The sequence below is a fragment of the Typopeltis vanoorti genome, chromosome 1, assembly GCF_054136105.1.
Source record: "Typopeltis vanoorti isolate ZY-2024b chromosome 1, IOZ_Tvanoo_1.0, whole genome shotgun sequence".
Taxonomy (NCBI): Eukaryota; Metazoa; Arthropoda; class Arachnida; order Uropygi; family Thelyphonidae; genus Typopeltis; species Typopeltis vanoorti.
In genome coordinates this window covers 115,821,780-115,837,861 of record NC_143549.1, presented here as the reverse complement: position 1 = coordinate 115,837,861, position 16,082 = coordinate 115,821,780, and the positions used below count along the sequence as shown (strand labels likewise).

The 16,082-nt window shown below is 34.7% G+C and overlaps 1 protein-coding gene and 1 long non-coding RNA gene across 2 annotated transcripts in view; one reads left to right on the top strand and one right to left on the bottom strand.

The window, feature by feature from the left end:
- LOC150110337 (uncharacterized) overlaps nt 1-16,082 on the top strand; it is a 108,833-nt gene that overhangs the window by 10,742 nt on the left and 82,009 nt on the right. The gene's annotated exons all lie outside the window — the stretch shown is intronic.
- Nucleotides 3,217-16,082, bottom strand: part of LOC150110336 (macrophage mannose receptor 1-like) — a 117,340-nt gene continuing 104,474 nt past the window's right edge. The window contains exons 22-23 of the mRNA XM_090398956.1: nt 13,436-13,504; nt 3,217-3,729 (exon numbers count right to left, since the gene is read on the bottom strand). Coding sequence (XP_090255082.1) covers nt 3,524-3,729; nt 13,436-13,504 — 275 coding nt within the window. The 3' untranslated portion in view covers nt 3,217-3,523. The remainder of the gene's footprint in view (nt 3,730-13,435; nt 13,505-16,082) is intronic.

Here is a 16,082-nt window from a genome sequence, read left to right as displayed (position 1 = left end):
TGTGTTTCAAGAGAGGTTTCGTAGCGCATACGAGGTTCTCTCATGTTGGAGAACAAGGATTGGGCATCTTCTGGACGTATCGTGTAATTTTTTCCCTTAGTACATCAAGGTTTGAAGGTGGGTCATGGTGGAGTACCAATTCCTTAAACCTCTCCTGGGTAAGTATTCTAATTAATCCACTCTAGACCACGTGATGTGTGACAGGTTACTCTGTTCAGATGAAATACCTGTGCACGAAATGTAAGGTAACTACGCATTCGATGAAAACCCTGGTTGAACGGAACCAACACATTCTCGATGAAGTTTTCACTATTCAAGGTCACGGATCCACCACCCTCTTCAATGAATGGGCACAGTTTTGCTATGACAGCAAACCACACACCATGCGTTGATCTTCTCGCTGTGAAGTGGTTTCTCTTGGGCAAATTCAGGTCTCGAGAAATCAAGAGACGTGTAGGTTAGTCTGTTTGCATGACAGCTTAAATGGAAATCTTCTTCTGAAAACAAGACTTTATGGATGATGGACAGATCTTCTTTAAGGCATGCTTACGGAAACGATGAACAAACTGCTCGCAAACATTACATAAGCTTGGACCATTTGCTCTACTAACTCCTTATAAACTAAAACAATGCTCAACGATAAACGTTTTTCCTTCCATCTTCAACACCATTGCTACAGTTACATGCAGTGGCGTAGATCTTACTCATGCTCTTCTTTTAATGCGCATGCAATCGAGCAGCATATCTCATACCGCTTGTACTGATGTCGAAGTTCAGTACTGATTTTTTATTTATTTTATTATGTTTATTATTTTATTTTTTAGATTTTATTATTTTTTTTTGCGGCTTCAGTGATCTATTCTTTGCCTGCAACACCTATAATTTTATACATTACAAGTTCTGAGTCCTAACAAGCATTATGCTATCTCGACCTTCAAAAATGCAAACGGGTATAATCTTTCTTATTTAATTAAATAATTAAATAATTCAGATATTTTAATCTAGTTCTGATAGAAGGGCTGCACTTCATTCAAATAGGTTCTCATTTTTAATTTGATATCAAATTAATAGGACCATTATGAATTTCTTGTGATAATCTTCAGTGTTAACTCTTTCATTTCTCATTTGAAATTTGTATATTTTCATTTTATTATAACAATTAAGATGAATATGACATCGTGTTCCCATATTATGTGTAAAGATACACTATCTACCAAAATCTTCAAAAAACACCCCTGTTTTTTGAAGAGTTATGGAACATTCTATGTTTGTTAATAACATGAAAACTGGTGTCCAGATAGTAGGAAGCAGTATTTCATTGTAGCAGTTGAATACAGATGGTATGGCAACACAACGTGAACTGAGTAACTTCGAGAACATGTCATCGTGAGCATACCATCTCTATTCTACTGCTTCCTACTATCTGTAGGAACCAGTATTTCAGTATTGCAGCTCTGTATAGGAAGCAGTACAGGAAGAAGTATTTCGGTATAGGAAGCAGTATTGGCGCTCTGGAACGCATCCATGATGTGTTCCAGATCGCCAGTAACACCATGGTGAGCACTAATACTGCAGGAAAAAAAGTACATTTACTTTCCGAGGAAGAGCAGCGCACACAGGACGAACACAACAACGAACAAGGCGATTCATCTGGCTTGGTGCAAAGACGTGTGAACTTCACAATTGATAAGTGGAAAAGGGTACTCTGGAGCGACGAATCAAGCTTCATCTGTTTCCATTCTGATGGCAGCGTGTGGGTGTGGAGGTAGCCTGGCGAACACTTGTAACTATAATGTGCTGTATCCACAGTAAAGTTTGGTGGTAGAAGAGTAATTGTGTGGGGTGCATTCAGCTGATTTGGAGTGGGACCACTGGTCGTTGTCCGTGGTTCCATGAAGGCAGTTCAATACCCTGATATCCTGGATAATCAGGTGCTGCCAACACTATAGTTTTTATGGAACGGACCGTGTTACTGTTTAGACGACAATGTCACATTCAACAAAGCAGCCGCTATTATGAAATGGTATAAAGAGATGGTTGTTAAACGACTGCCTTTGCCTGTGCAGAGTTCTGACCTGAATCCCATTGAACACCTGCGGGGCCAATTGGAACGTTGATTGAGGTCCAGAGCAGCACGATTTCGATCTCTCGTTGAACTCAGTGCTGGTTTGATGGAGGAATGGAGACATCTTCCACCTGATGTCTGCTGCACATTGGTGAAAAGCCTCCCTAATTAAGGTGAAGTATGTGATCAAAGCCCAAAGTAGATATACCTAATATTAAGTTTCACCAGTTGGTATCAACTATATTGCTAAAATGTCCGTCAAGTTATTAGTAGATAATGTATATTAGGTAGGTGGTGGATGAATATTTTAGCAGGTGAAAGATCACAGTGTTTAGAAGGATCCATTTGACTTGAAAACTATCATATTGGTCTCTAGAATAGGTCTTTCTTGATTATGACATGGATATTTTGCATCTATCAGTGTTTGAACCTTAATGTTTTGTTTCTTATATTTTCTAGATTATTAGTTTAAGATATTAATTAAGAAGTGAATATCTACAAATCAATAAATCAATAAATAAAATGTATAGTAGATTTAGAATGATAAATAATAATAATATAATGCCTAATAAGATAACGGATTGTGATATTCCCGTACTAACACACAGACTTGCGTGAGGACGGGAACTTTCCAGACCATAGGGTCTTGAGAGTTTTGATATAAACACCTATAACAAAAATAATATTCAACTAACTGATATAACCACATGAAACAACATACCTTAACATCAAACCGTAATAATTTTGTTATTTTTCTTTCTTGTGGTTATGCCACTTGCGTTAATGTCATTTTTGTTCTAGGTGTGTATGAGAACTTTTCAGCCCTTTTGTAAATAGGCCTGTGTAGCTCAGTGGAAGTGGCGTTTGTTTCTTCTGCGCTACATCGCAGAAGCGACTAGACTTATAGTAAGTTCAAATCTAGTTGCTGAGTGTATCAACATTTTCGAAGCCTTTCTTCGACCGGTTCCCGTGTTAGTCGAGATATGGTACGGGCAAGATGGCTGTTATTCGCTACTTATATATATATATATCAACTCTTCTGATCCCTGTATATTTCTGCAATGTAAATTAAATTCATCAGTAAAAGTTTGTATTACTTGATGGTAGCTGTTCACAGGAATGACTTTGGTTGTAAAGAGAGAATAGTCATAAAAATACTAACTATATTTATTTAGCTTTTGCTGGAAGGAGATGGCAAAACTGGAACTGACATATCATGAAACGGCTTTGGTGTATATGAAATCCATTAGTGGAGCAGCATGTGTATATGGTTTTACAAGTTATTCTAGTTTATATAATCGACTAATACATACGTCTTACTTGGTACATAAATTATTATTACTTTAGCAATATTTCAAGCAACGATATGATGTAAACAATTGCACTATTAGATATCATGTTGATTTCTTGTCCCAGCTATAGCAAGACTATTAAATACGATAGGAAGTCTCCAATAATCTAAGTAATTATTTCTTGATCCGTTTCGCATTCGTTGATGAAAAACGCTTTAGCAAATTCTATTTCATCTGCAGATGATGACCAACATCGGAAAGAAAAATACATCTTCTTTCTCTTTACATAAATAAACACCGTTGCTGTTATAGAAAGAATCACGAGCAAGGCCATTATTATTCCAACAACTGCGCCAGGTGATATTTTTGGATCTGTAAAATAGAAAATTTAATTACAAAATATATTTGATCTTGACATAATGGATTATTGACTTCGTGGTTTTTATTCCATTAAGGAAAATTAGGTGAAAATATTAAGACGAAATAAAGAGCATTTTTAATTTTCCTAAATTTGGGCACTGTTCTGAAAAAAATACATCATATTCAAATTTAATGTAATGTTTATTAATGTTAAGACAGGAAGAGTGTTACAAACCTCCGCCAGAGTCTCTGGACAAGTCACTAAACTATAATAAATTTAGTTTAATCCTTTATCCAAGTGTAAGCAAACAACGTTTGCGCCTGAAGTATCTTCAGGACTGAGGCAACTCGTGGTAAAGGTAGACCAAGCTCTCATCACTCCTTGTCTTAGTATCCCCCATAATGCAAAGCACATCTCCTTGCGGAGACAGAAGAGATCTAAATAAAGGTCGAAACCGGTATGGGTAGTGGCCCTTCCATTAATGCATAGCATTATACATGTCCACAGGGAGATGTGCTTTGCATTATGGGAGATACTAATACAAGGAGTGATGAGAGCTTGGTCCACCTTTACTACGAGTTGCCTCAGGCCTGAAGATACTTCAGGCGCAAACTTTTTTTTTATACTTGGATAAAGGATTAAACTAAATTTATTATAGTCTAATCAAGTGGGAAAAAAACATCTAACAAGTCACTAAGCTGTTCATAAGTATTTCGAATCGACCATTTCAGTTTAGTTATTTTCAAAAGGATGGGTCACTGACAAATTCTTGTGATGCCGTCATTCATTGACTCTAAGAATGAGATTTCAAATCAAAATCCAATTATTCACTCTCTCATAATCTTAAAACGTGGTTAAAATCTGAAATTTTATGCTATTTATTTAGGATTCCTGGTATTTTCAAAGCATATGCACTAATTATCGTTAACTCTTAAATTAAATTTCAATACTGGAAGAAAATTATCTCCGAAGCCATTCCGTGGCATCCTAATTACAAGAAGATGGTTATCTTCTTAGCATATTCATTATACAGCAAATGAAAGTATATATTAAATGTAAATATAATTTAATCCAAAACATAAACATTCTTACGATTTCATCCCCAAAAACGTTTCTACAAACAATCACAATTTCAAAACGTGATGAATAAGCTCAACAAATATTTGTTCACTATCTTCGTTTTCCGAAGGACCCCTCCCATATTATAAAACCCTCGATCCAAGTTTCTTAGAAGGTTGATTTATCGATGCTGAGGATTTTCTTTCTAAGATCATTGGGGAAAATAATAACACGACTTTCAGTCGATGAGTAATGTTATCGATGATCAGGCTTCGTACACTCGAAGATACGAAACTACTTTGTTTTCAATTGCCAAAAGGTGATGCCATAAAATGTAGTAATAGACTTAGGAATGAACACGAGAGAAAACTGGACTAGAGTAAAGATATTTTAGCGACGCCATTTCTGTCTTTATGGGTGATAGGACCATACATGCGATTAATATATGTATATATATACTATATATATATATGAAACGTACTATTAACTCGGGGTTGGGATATGTTCATTTTTTAAATTAACTGACTTAAACCCGAGAATTATAACACAATGACATTTATTTGAAAAAAACGCAACATGTTTCGTCAAAAATGACTTCTTCAGGCGATAAGAACATAGAAAGACAATAAAAGACACTTAAATTAACATTGACACACTCTAAAGCTATACAACTATAAAGCCATAATATTCGACTGTAAATTACAGTTATGAGCTTGAACTACAGTCCGAGTTAAAGTTCCATTGTTGTACACCTGTGCGTGTGTGGAATCACGCGATCTCCAGTATCTAATAGTAGAGTTGAAAGAGTCTGCCAAATTATAGCTAAGATTATTATTCAAATGAAAAGGGTCTAAGGTGATTTCCCTTGACTCTACAATGCGGCGCTCTATTTCATCATGGCTGATGTGTAGGTTTGAAGTCAATGTCCAATCTATTTCATGTTGGTGGCCTTCGTTGTTCGTGTTTATTGAAAGCAGGACATGGCCCGACAGAGCTGTAGCTCTGGTTCTCTTATAGGCAATGTCTCTCTGATGCTCTTCGAGACGTAGTAAGATAGATTTTTCTGTCTGTCCATAGTAAGGCTTTCCGCATTCACAAGTGACCTTGTATACACCTGGGAATTGTAGAAGGTTTTGAGGTTGTTTATAGTTGTTGAAGCGTGATCTTATTTTTGGCAGAGTCGAGAAGCACGTTTTTATGTTAAACTTCTTTAGAATTCTGCTCAGCTTTTTGGATAGTGTGCTAATATATGGAAAGACGATATGACCTTTCGAGTCGTCCTGTGTCTCTACGTTGTTACGTTGGTGGCGGGATAATTGGTTGTTAATACTTTTTAGAGAGTAGCCATTGTTTTTAAAGGTCCATTTAAGATGTTGTAGTTCCTTTTTTAGTTCTTCTTCATCTGACAGTACAGATCTTGCACGATTCGCTAGAGTTGATATAATACCCAACTTTTGCGCTGGATGGTGATGGGAGGACGCATGCAAATATCTGTCTGTATGAGTTGGCTTTCTAAAAATAGAGACTTTAATTGATTCAGGCGTCTTGGTGAGTTTAACATCTAGGAAGCAAATGGAACTATTTTCTTCAATCTCCATAGTCAATTTTATATCTTGATGGCGGTTGTTTAAGTGGTCGAGGAACTTGTTAAGATTCTCAGTACCATGCTCCCATATATATATATATATATATATATATATATATATATATATATATATATATATATATATATATATATATATATATATATATATATATATATCGCAGCATACTATAGAGCTAGAGAACTTATTTCAGTTAAGGCGGTCATAACGATTCTGATAAAAAAAACATATATATACTCCCATATAACATTGGGTTCTTCTCCGTTTTCTAAATGAGATCCTACTGTGCTTATATTAGAATTTGCTGAAACTATAGAAAAAAATTCAGATTAATCAAACAGATTACCATTTGAACAAAAAGCAATAGATGTGAAAGATATAAAATAAATCGAAAAAGATAATAAAGTAATTTTTTATTTATCCTCTTCACTCTGCTAAAAGTTAGACTAAGTAAATCATTTTATGTGTTTACTACTCGAGGACGCATCGCACACATACCGGAGATTGAATTAGTAACTTTACTTAATACCATGTTAGACCGCCAGTTAGCGATTGCCAATAGCGATCCTCATCAGCTCCCTCCGCATAGTCCGGTGGGATATAGGTCGGGAATAGTCTTCATTAAATCTTTTGGTCAATTACTGCACGTACAACTCATTTAAAACTAAGCGGATTTCATTCCTGAGAGACTGTTTAAAGAGAATATTTACGTCTCTTTGACAAGCAATGGCGGTTATTTTGTCACTCATTAAACACCAGGAAAACTCATTCTTTTAATTACACGGTGATCAGCATTGTTAAATTAGGGACACAAAACACACGTGTTGAAAACATTATTTTACTGATTAATAATAAAATAATAACTTTACGTTTCGACCCCTGTATTGAGGTCATCTTCAGAAGGATACATTCAGAAGTATAAGAACAAGCTACATGTTGTTGCAGTCTATACAAGTAAATTACATCTGCGTTGTTAACTAATATTTTTTCTTAGCCTGCCCTCTAGTGGGAAAAAATATATATAAATTAAATAAATAAAAAATAAAAATAAAAACTACAATAAACTCTGCTAAAGTCCTCACGTACTAGGATTCTTCTGGAATTATACACTTATATTACGATTATCTTTTGGATTTGTACAGTACAGGTTGCTATTGAATGTTCAAGAAAAAAAAAACACTTCACTAGGTCTTGTATTGAGATTTTTCTTCGTGGTTGCTATGAAGGTTGTAGATGGGTCCTCCACATTCTTGGAATCGTTAAACCATCATTTTTATTCAGATTCGGATCATGTTTGAGCATTTCACAAGCTTCCTTGAATTGCCGCTCGAATCAGGTTTTGGTGCGGTGTAGGGACTTGGTACCTTTCAAGTCAATTCTGTGGTATGTTTGGAGCGCGTGGTCAGAAAGGCCGGTTTATCCAAAATTGAGGTATTTTATGTGACGTTTGTGTTCATTCTTTCTGATTGGCATGGTTCGCCCTGTTTCCCCTATGTATGGTATGTTACATGTGCAATCTATTTTGTAAACCCCTGGGTAGGCTACGTGTGGCAGGGGATCCTTGGAAGAACTGAGTAGGTGTCTTAATTTTGTCAATATAACAATATGCACTGTACAATTCCAGATGATTCTTAGTACGTGAGGACTTTAGCAGAGTTTACTGTAGTTTTTTTTATCACTAGAGGGCAGTCTAAGAAAAAAAATTAGTTAATAACATAGATGTAATTTACTTGTATAGAGTGCAACAACATGTAGCTTGTTCTTATACTTCTGTATGTATCCTTCTGAAGATGACCCCAATACAGGGGTCGAAACGTAAAGTTATTATTTTATTATTAATCAGTAAAATAATCTTTTCAACACGTGTGTTTTGTGTCCCTAATTTAACAAATATGAAAACCAGGAAAACTCACTTTGAGAAATCAGTCAGCTTTGCTGTTTTCAAAATTCTGGCTACAGTAAGACGAGAACCTACAATAACCCCTTAACCGAACTCCTATTTGTCCTTTGTTCATCCCATTTGAATCGATAATACTGACGATTTCTGATACTGAGCTTTCTTACAGAGCTGCCCAGAAAAAGTGGTGATGCACGTGATCAAGTATTTTGCATATATGTGCATAAGTGGCGTGTACGTATACATCTGCATAATAGTAGTTTCTAATTCAGAGGCCGATATGTGTATGCATACATAACTACGATGCTAATAATAATGGTTTTTATTTAATATTATGAATATATAACACAAATGTATTTGAATGCACGTATGGAAATATGCGTCGCACTAGTTGACCTAGTAATTAGCGTATCCTCTCTCCGGGGTAAAATGCCGCACGTTCGAGTAGGTGTTTGTAATATCCTCAAATGACACCTGCATGAAAGATATGCACTATCCAAAATGGAGGAAGCCACCATGGATCAAGTATATCCGAACCTCCACCATAATGGATTAAGAGAGAAGCCTCCCTGAATGATGAGAATGAATGATGGCAACTCATATTCATGAGAACAGACATATTTTGAAAATAGTATATAAGAACTATAAAGTTTAAACGACTAATTTAAAATTACAAGTATTATGTAAACTACAACATGTAACAATATTATTTACTTTCTGTAATTATGAAGTATTAACTGTAAATTATTATTATTATTATTATTATTATTATTATTATTATTATTATTATTATTATTATTATTATTATTATATTAATATGCGAATTCTACTATTTTATTAAGGACAAATTCTGCAGATTTTAATGATATTATTAAAATATCTACCGATCCGTACACGACAAATATATATATATATATATATATATATATATATATATATATATATATATATATATATATATATATATATATATATATATATATATATATATATATATATTATATTAGGGTTACCAAGTAATTTTATAAACTTGTTTGTTGTAATCCTAATCCCAAGTAATCAAACAATTAAGTTTGCGCCTGAAAGTAGTTCAAATCTAAAGGTGGTGCAATACCAGGACAACTCATTGTAAAGGTGGATAAAGCTCTGATCACTATTCTTAGCATTTTCCATAATGTAAAGCACATCTCACTAAGAGATATATACTGCAATATATTATGGGTGGGGTCACTACCCAGACCGGTTTCAACCTTTTTTTTTTAATGTAAAAGTGAAACGGGATCTAAAAATAAGACGATCCCGAAAGAACGTCCAAATCTGCGTTGTTCCACTCAGTGACAGGCTTACCCCGTCACCGAGAAGAACTTCTCAGTATTGGCTCTACCCAGTGGCAGGTTCGCCCCACCCCCACGCAGAGCCATAATCTCAACGGTGGCCCCCACTCAGAGACAGGCAAAAAACTACCTCCAAGCGGAGCCTCTCAAAGCCAGATCTTACCCGCACCGGTTTCCACCCTTATGGATAAGTAAAGCCGTCTCTAAACATTCGGACGATCCCTAGACCACTCAATAGTGGGCGAAAGACCGTCCATATCAGCGTTGGCTCCATTCAGTGATGGCCTTCCACCTACCACCACCACCACCACCACCACCGAGCAGAACCGCTCATATTCCGAAGAAAAGCATTCACCGACAAAGCCCCTCACCGGGCCGTGCCGGAAAACACTTTCCCCGGAGACTCAAACTGTTCCTTAATGCAAAAACCTTAAGAGAGCGAACTCATAATAGCCCCCCACCGGTTTCAACCTTTTTTGAGGTCTCCTCAGTGAGTAGCTAGATCCTAAATTCCAAGGTTTTAGTAATACAGAACCTTATCAACTTTAACTATAGAAATTGCTACAAGGTGTTTTTATTTTGTAGAAAAATCTCTTGAGGAGGTATAGATGTAAATAAGTTTTTTACCTTGGATAATGTATATTAGGGTTACCAAGTAATTTATAAACTTGTTTATTTTACCCTAAATACCAAGGTTTTAGGGTCTATATCTTCTCCAGAAATTTTTATAAAAAATAAAAACATCTTGTAGTAACTTGTATAGGTAAAGTTGATAAGGCTCTGTATTACTAAAACCTTGGTATTTAAGGTCTAGCTACTCACTGAGGAGACCTCAAAAAAGGTTGAAACCGGTCTGGATAGTGAAGCCACCCACAATGTATTGCAGTATACATCTCTTAGTGAGATGTGCTTTACATTATGGAAAATACTAAGAATAGTGATCAGAGCTTTTACCCACCTTTACAATGAGTTGCCCTGGTGTTGCATCACCTTTAGACTTGAACTACGTTCAGGCGCAAACTTAATTGTTTGCTTACTTGGGATTAGGAGTAAAATAAACAAGTTTATAAAATTACTTGGTAACCCTAATATACATTACCAAAGGTAAAAAACTTATTTACCTTTGGTAATGTATTTGCCATATATATATATATATATATATATATATATCGGAGTTCATATTTACTCGGTAAATAAGCTAATATATTTCTTGAAGACTTCGAAGAAAAGGCGATTAATTCCTCAACACTTAAACCCCAAATCTGGTACCGTTTTATAGATGATGTTTTCCTCATTTGGGAACACGGTCTAAACAACCTCAATATTTTTCTAGATCATTTTAACAACTTTCATCAGAAAATTAAATTCACCTGCGAACAAGAATCCAACAACTGTCTTGCTTTTTTGGACTTAAAACATACAAGATGCTCTGAAATATGAAAATCTCAATTTTTAGAGGAACCCGCACACACACAGATAAGCACGCACACATGCTTCCTCCCGTCACTACCCTCGGCAGAAATTTGGTATTATTTAAACCCTACCACATCGAGCCAGATCTTTATTAATAGTCGAAACGGAGATTAAAAATGATCTTAATTTACTAAAAAGGACCTTTCTCAAGTATGGCTTCACTCTTAAGAACATTGAAAAATTTCTCTCTCACCGTCGTTTACCTGCTATTGAAGATTCTTCTTCCCCAAGAGCATATATATCTTTGCCATACATCAGCTCCCTCTTTCCCAAACTGGCAAAAATTCTTAAGAAGTTCAACATTAAAACATATTTCACTACGTTTCTTAAACTTCGCTCCATACTTAGTAGATCTAAAGTAAAGCATATTTCTCTTCAGTATTCAGGAGTTTACAAGATCATTTTTGAATGTGGAACCATACTATGGTCAGACTGCTAAATCAGTCCTTTTACGCATTGAAGAATACAAAAGAGACATATCCTACAACAGGACCCGAGCCAGCGCTCTCTCAAACCACGTTCTATTCTCTATAAACTCCGATGAAGGCCGCAACACCTCGTAGACTGGTCACAAATGTCCAATATACATACTTGTTATGATGAACTCGAGAGAAGGATACTCGAATCTAAAGAAATATCCCTCGATTCAACCCATCAGCTACAATTTATCTGATGAGCACATTTCTACTCTCCAGTATTGGCGCTCTCGAGATAGCTCACGCACGTAGTTAACTTCAATTGGAACTTTAGCACGTTTTCCTTTTTAAACTGTACTACAGTTTTTTATATTAGATCTGTTGTTGATATTTTACAATGTTTCTGTTATTTTGTATATAATTCTTTGTATTTGACACCTGAAGAAGTTGTTTTTTTCAACGAATCTAGTAGTTTTAATCTCACGATTAAACCTTATTCTTTTTTATTCTCTGTATTATAGTCATTCAAACTGTATTTTCTTCTCCCAAGTAAACTGTTTTGTTTACTTGGGAGAAGGAGTAAAATATATATATATATATATATATATATATATATATATATATATATATATATATATATATATATATATATATATATATATATATATATATATATATATATATATATATATATTAATGTTAGCCAACAGAACCAAATGTTCCAAAAGTCTGTCAATATCCTACAAAACAATAATAAAATAAAAAAATATAGTTATTAAGTATAAAATTTATTATTCCCATTAATTATCCATCTTCAACATTTTCTCAATAATGATCTTAAGTTATCGAAGTTTCTTAGACGGTTGATTTATCAATGCTGAGGATTTTATTTCTTAGATAATTGAGAAAAATAATAACATGATTCTCAGACGAGTATGTGATTGACGATCAGTCTTCGTACACTGCAAGATACTGAAGGCCGCAACTGCTAAAATGTGATACCATAAAATGTAGTAATAGAGTCAGGATTGAATGAGAGAAAAAGAGAGACTATAATGAAGATATTACAACAACGTCATTTCTGTCTTTATGGGTGATAGGACCATTAATCACATGTAGGAATGCTCGACTTCTAAGATGAACTCTAGTTACACTATTTTTCATATTGGAAAGAATTTTATTCCGACGATACTTGAAATAATGCATCTTAATAAAGCGAGATATTCAAAACTGACATAACTCGAGATGTGAATGCTAGGTCGAATAAGGGGATGGGGAATATAATTACCAGTGAATTATTTTCTTTTTCAATGGACACATCGTACTGTCCCTTTCTGGGTGAATGCCATTCTCCCAGACGATTCGAATATATGATTCAATCAGCATTCGGAACAAAAATATGAAAATAATTGTACTCTTGAAACGATCTTCTGGTGTAGAAATGGACACAGATTTTTATTTTATTTTATTTTATTATTATTATTTTTTTGTTTTGTTTTTTGTAAGCAAACTGCTGTATTCTTAGATCATGGTTAGTCTGGGATCGCATTTCATTATAAGATTGATATTACAGATAGAATTGCCCTCGGGATTGCAGAAACACGCAGATATTTCCGCTGAGCCAAGAAATCTATCTGTAACAGAAAGACGAAATCGCACTTTTACGGTGATATTATCTTCCGTTCGTTTTACCATTAGATTCTTGTGAGGGCACACGGAATACTGAGAGAAATACGAAGAGCATCACAACTTCATCAGGAGCACATAGAGTTTCTAGTTAGAGAACATGTAATTTCTTTTCATTTAACTGCTTACGGTTGTTGTTGGGGCGGGGGGGTATGAAAAATCGGCACACTATAGAGCAAAAGAACTTTATTTAAGTTAAGGCAGTCATAAGAAATCTGCGAAAAAAGAACAAAAACATATATACTCACCTGCAACATTGGGTTCTTCTCCGTTCTCTAAACCAGATACTGCCGTGCTTATATTAGAAATTGCTGGAACTATAGAAAATAACGGAGATTAATCAAACCGATTACCATTTGATCACAAAAAAAAAAAACAATAGACGTGAAAGATATAAAAACAAACGTCAAGTTATTATTTTATTATTAATCAGTAAAATAATCTTTTCAACACGTGTGTTTTGTGTCCCTAAATTCATAAATATGAAGGTAAATTATTATTATTATTATTATTAATAGTAGTAGTAGTAGTAGTAGTAGTAGTAGTAATTATATACGAGTTATTATATTTTTTATGACACTTTCTGCAGATTTTAATGATATTATTACAATCGCTGCTGAACCGTACACTCTAAAAAAATCCTACAAATCAAATATAATCTTACAAAAACAATCGTTCAAAACAATAATAATAAACCATTATAATTATTAAGTATAAAAATTATTATTGTCATTAATTATCCATCTTCAACATTTTATTCTAATTATCTTAAGTTATCTTAATTAAGTGTTGCCAATTACTAAATTAATTAAGTACATATAAAATAAAGTAATTAATTAGTAGATGAAAATCGTTCTAGAAATAGAACATGTATGTAGCACTTTATTGCACATTTTGGAATGCAACTCGAGAAATGTTTATTATATATATATGCAAATAATTGTCTTATAAATAAAAATATTATTATTATTATTTTCTTTTTCTTTTTTTTTTTTTTTCAGAGAGTGCTATGTAGGTAAACGGGTGCACGTACGCTTTATCGCTGCTCCTGGTTTTATAGGTTTAAAATGTTTTTTAACTAATGTTTTTAACTTGAAAGTGCTGCTATTTAAATCTACTAGTCACGCTGAAGACAGGAACGTTCAAATCATCAAAATCGGATAAGTAATATTCAAATTTTCAGTGTTGGAAGTTCATAGAGTTACTGCAGTCACCAGCCAACGAAGAACAAAGGACGTCGCCATTTTAAAAGTCGCACTATGGTCGCTAACGGGAAAAAAGGCTAAAGGTCACCAAGACAGCTAAGGTCAAGCCCAATGAGCTGTAACAAGTGCAATAAGCCATTAAGCGATGAAAGGGATGGGCTGCATTGTTCCGGATGTAACAAAAAACAACACTTCAACTGTTCAGGGATCTCAGAAAACGTGGAAAGCAAAAGGAGCTGCGAAACGGACCGGATGGCGATGTCAACAGTGCCGTGAGAAAATGAAGAACAAAGACCAGACACCAAAAAAAAGTAATGACGCACATCAAGGCAAGCCGCTTCCTGATCCTAAAATTACAGATAACTTTGATTCATTTAAACTCATGGTGAAAGACTTGCTAAATACACACATGGAACAAATCAACAAAAATTTTGAAGAGTATGAACGTTACATACAGTTCAATAACGAGACCTCTGAAGAAATGTTAGGAACCTTGAGAGAAATAAAGACAAAATTAACGGTAGCGATAGAAATGCAAGAAACACTTCAGTACGAAAATCAAGAATTGCGGAAAGAAGTAAACACACTCAAGTGTCAAATGGAGCACATGCTACAAAAAGAAAGAAAAAAGATCTTCAAATTGAGGGAATAACGAAATAAAATACAGGAGATTTAAGCAACATAATGCAACTGATCGGCAGCAAAATTGGAACTCAAATCGCAACCACAGACATCATCTCTATTAACAGAGGCCCACACAAAAACAAAGAGAGACTGCCACCAATCATCGCTCGTTTTATCAACAGAAGTCTGAGAGACTCCATTCTTGCAGCAAGCAAGAAAACAAGGCCGACAACAACGATCCTAACTGATAATAAACTCCCAACACCAATCTATATAACGGAACACTGGACTCCATACTTCAAAAATCTTTTATAACAAGCAAGGAAGACAGAAACAGAGAAAACTACAAGTTCCTGTGGACTAAGAATTCACAGATATTTATGAGAAAGAATGAAAACACTCGGGTATACAATTACAAGTGAATCCCACTTACACACCTACCAATATAAAACACTAACTTTTCACATCCTTAAGAATAAGATTAGAAATCATATAAAAGCTATATAATGGAGATCTAAAACATGGGCGAACATATCCAGTCAGACAACAAAAACTTCAAGATCTTTAACTCTTTGAAGAAATGGTCAGACAACATTTCCACCAAAACTAACTTCACCATCGTAAACACAAACATAAGAAGTATAAAAAAACACTGGCTTACATTGATAACACAGCTCAATTATACCATGATAAACATAGATGCGCTAATACTGACCGGAGTTGCAATGAACGACACAGAAATTTACGCATACAACATAAATAATTACCAAACCTAAAACTTATGTAGCTCAATCAAAAGAGGAGGTGGCATCGTGGCATTTATCAAAGAAAAATACAATGACTGAAAAACAAACTCATTTCGAACATGCGGAAACACTAATTTTGGCAATCACAAATAGCCACAACAGCATCAAATACACAATAAACACAATATACAGACCCCCAGATAATAATCCGCTCAGGTTTCTTCATGAGTTAGAAGCATGGCTAAGCGGCCTCGAACCCTGGCCAAGGGTTCGATGCCGCTTAAAACTCTTGACCACGCTTCTTCAACCACTAACACATA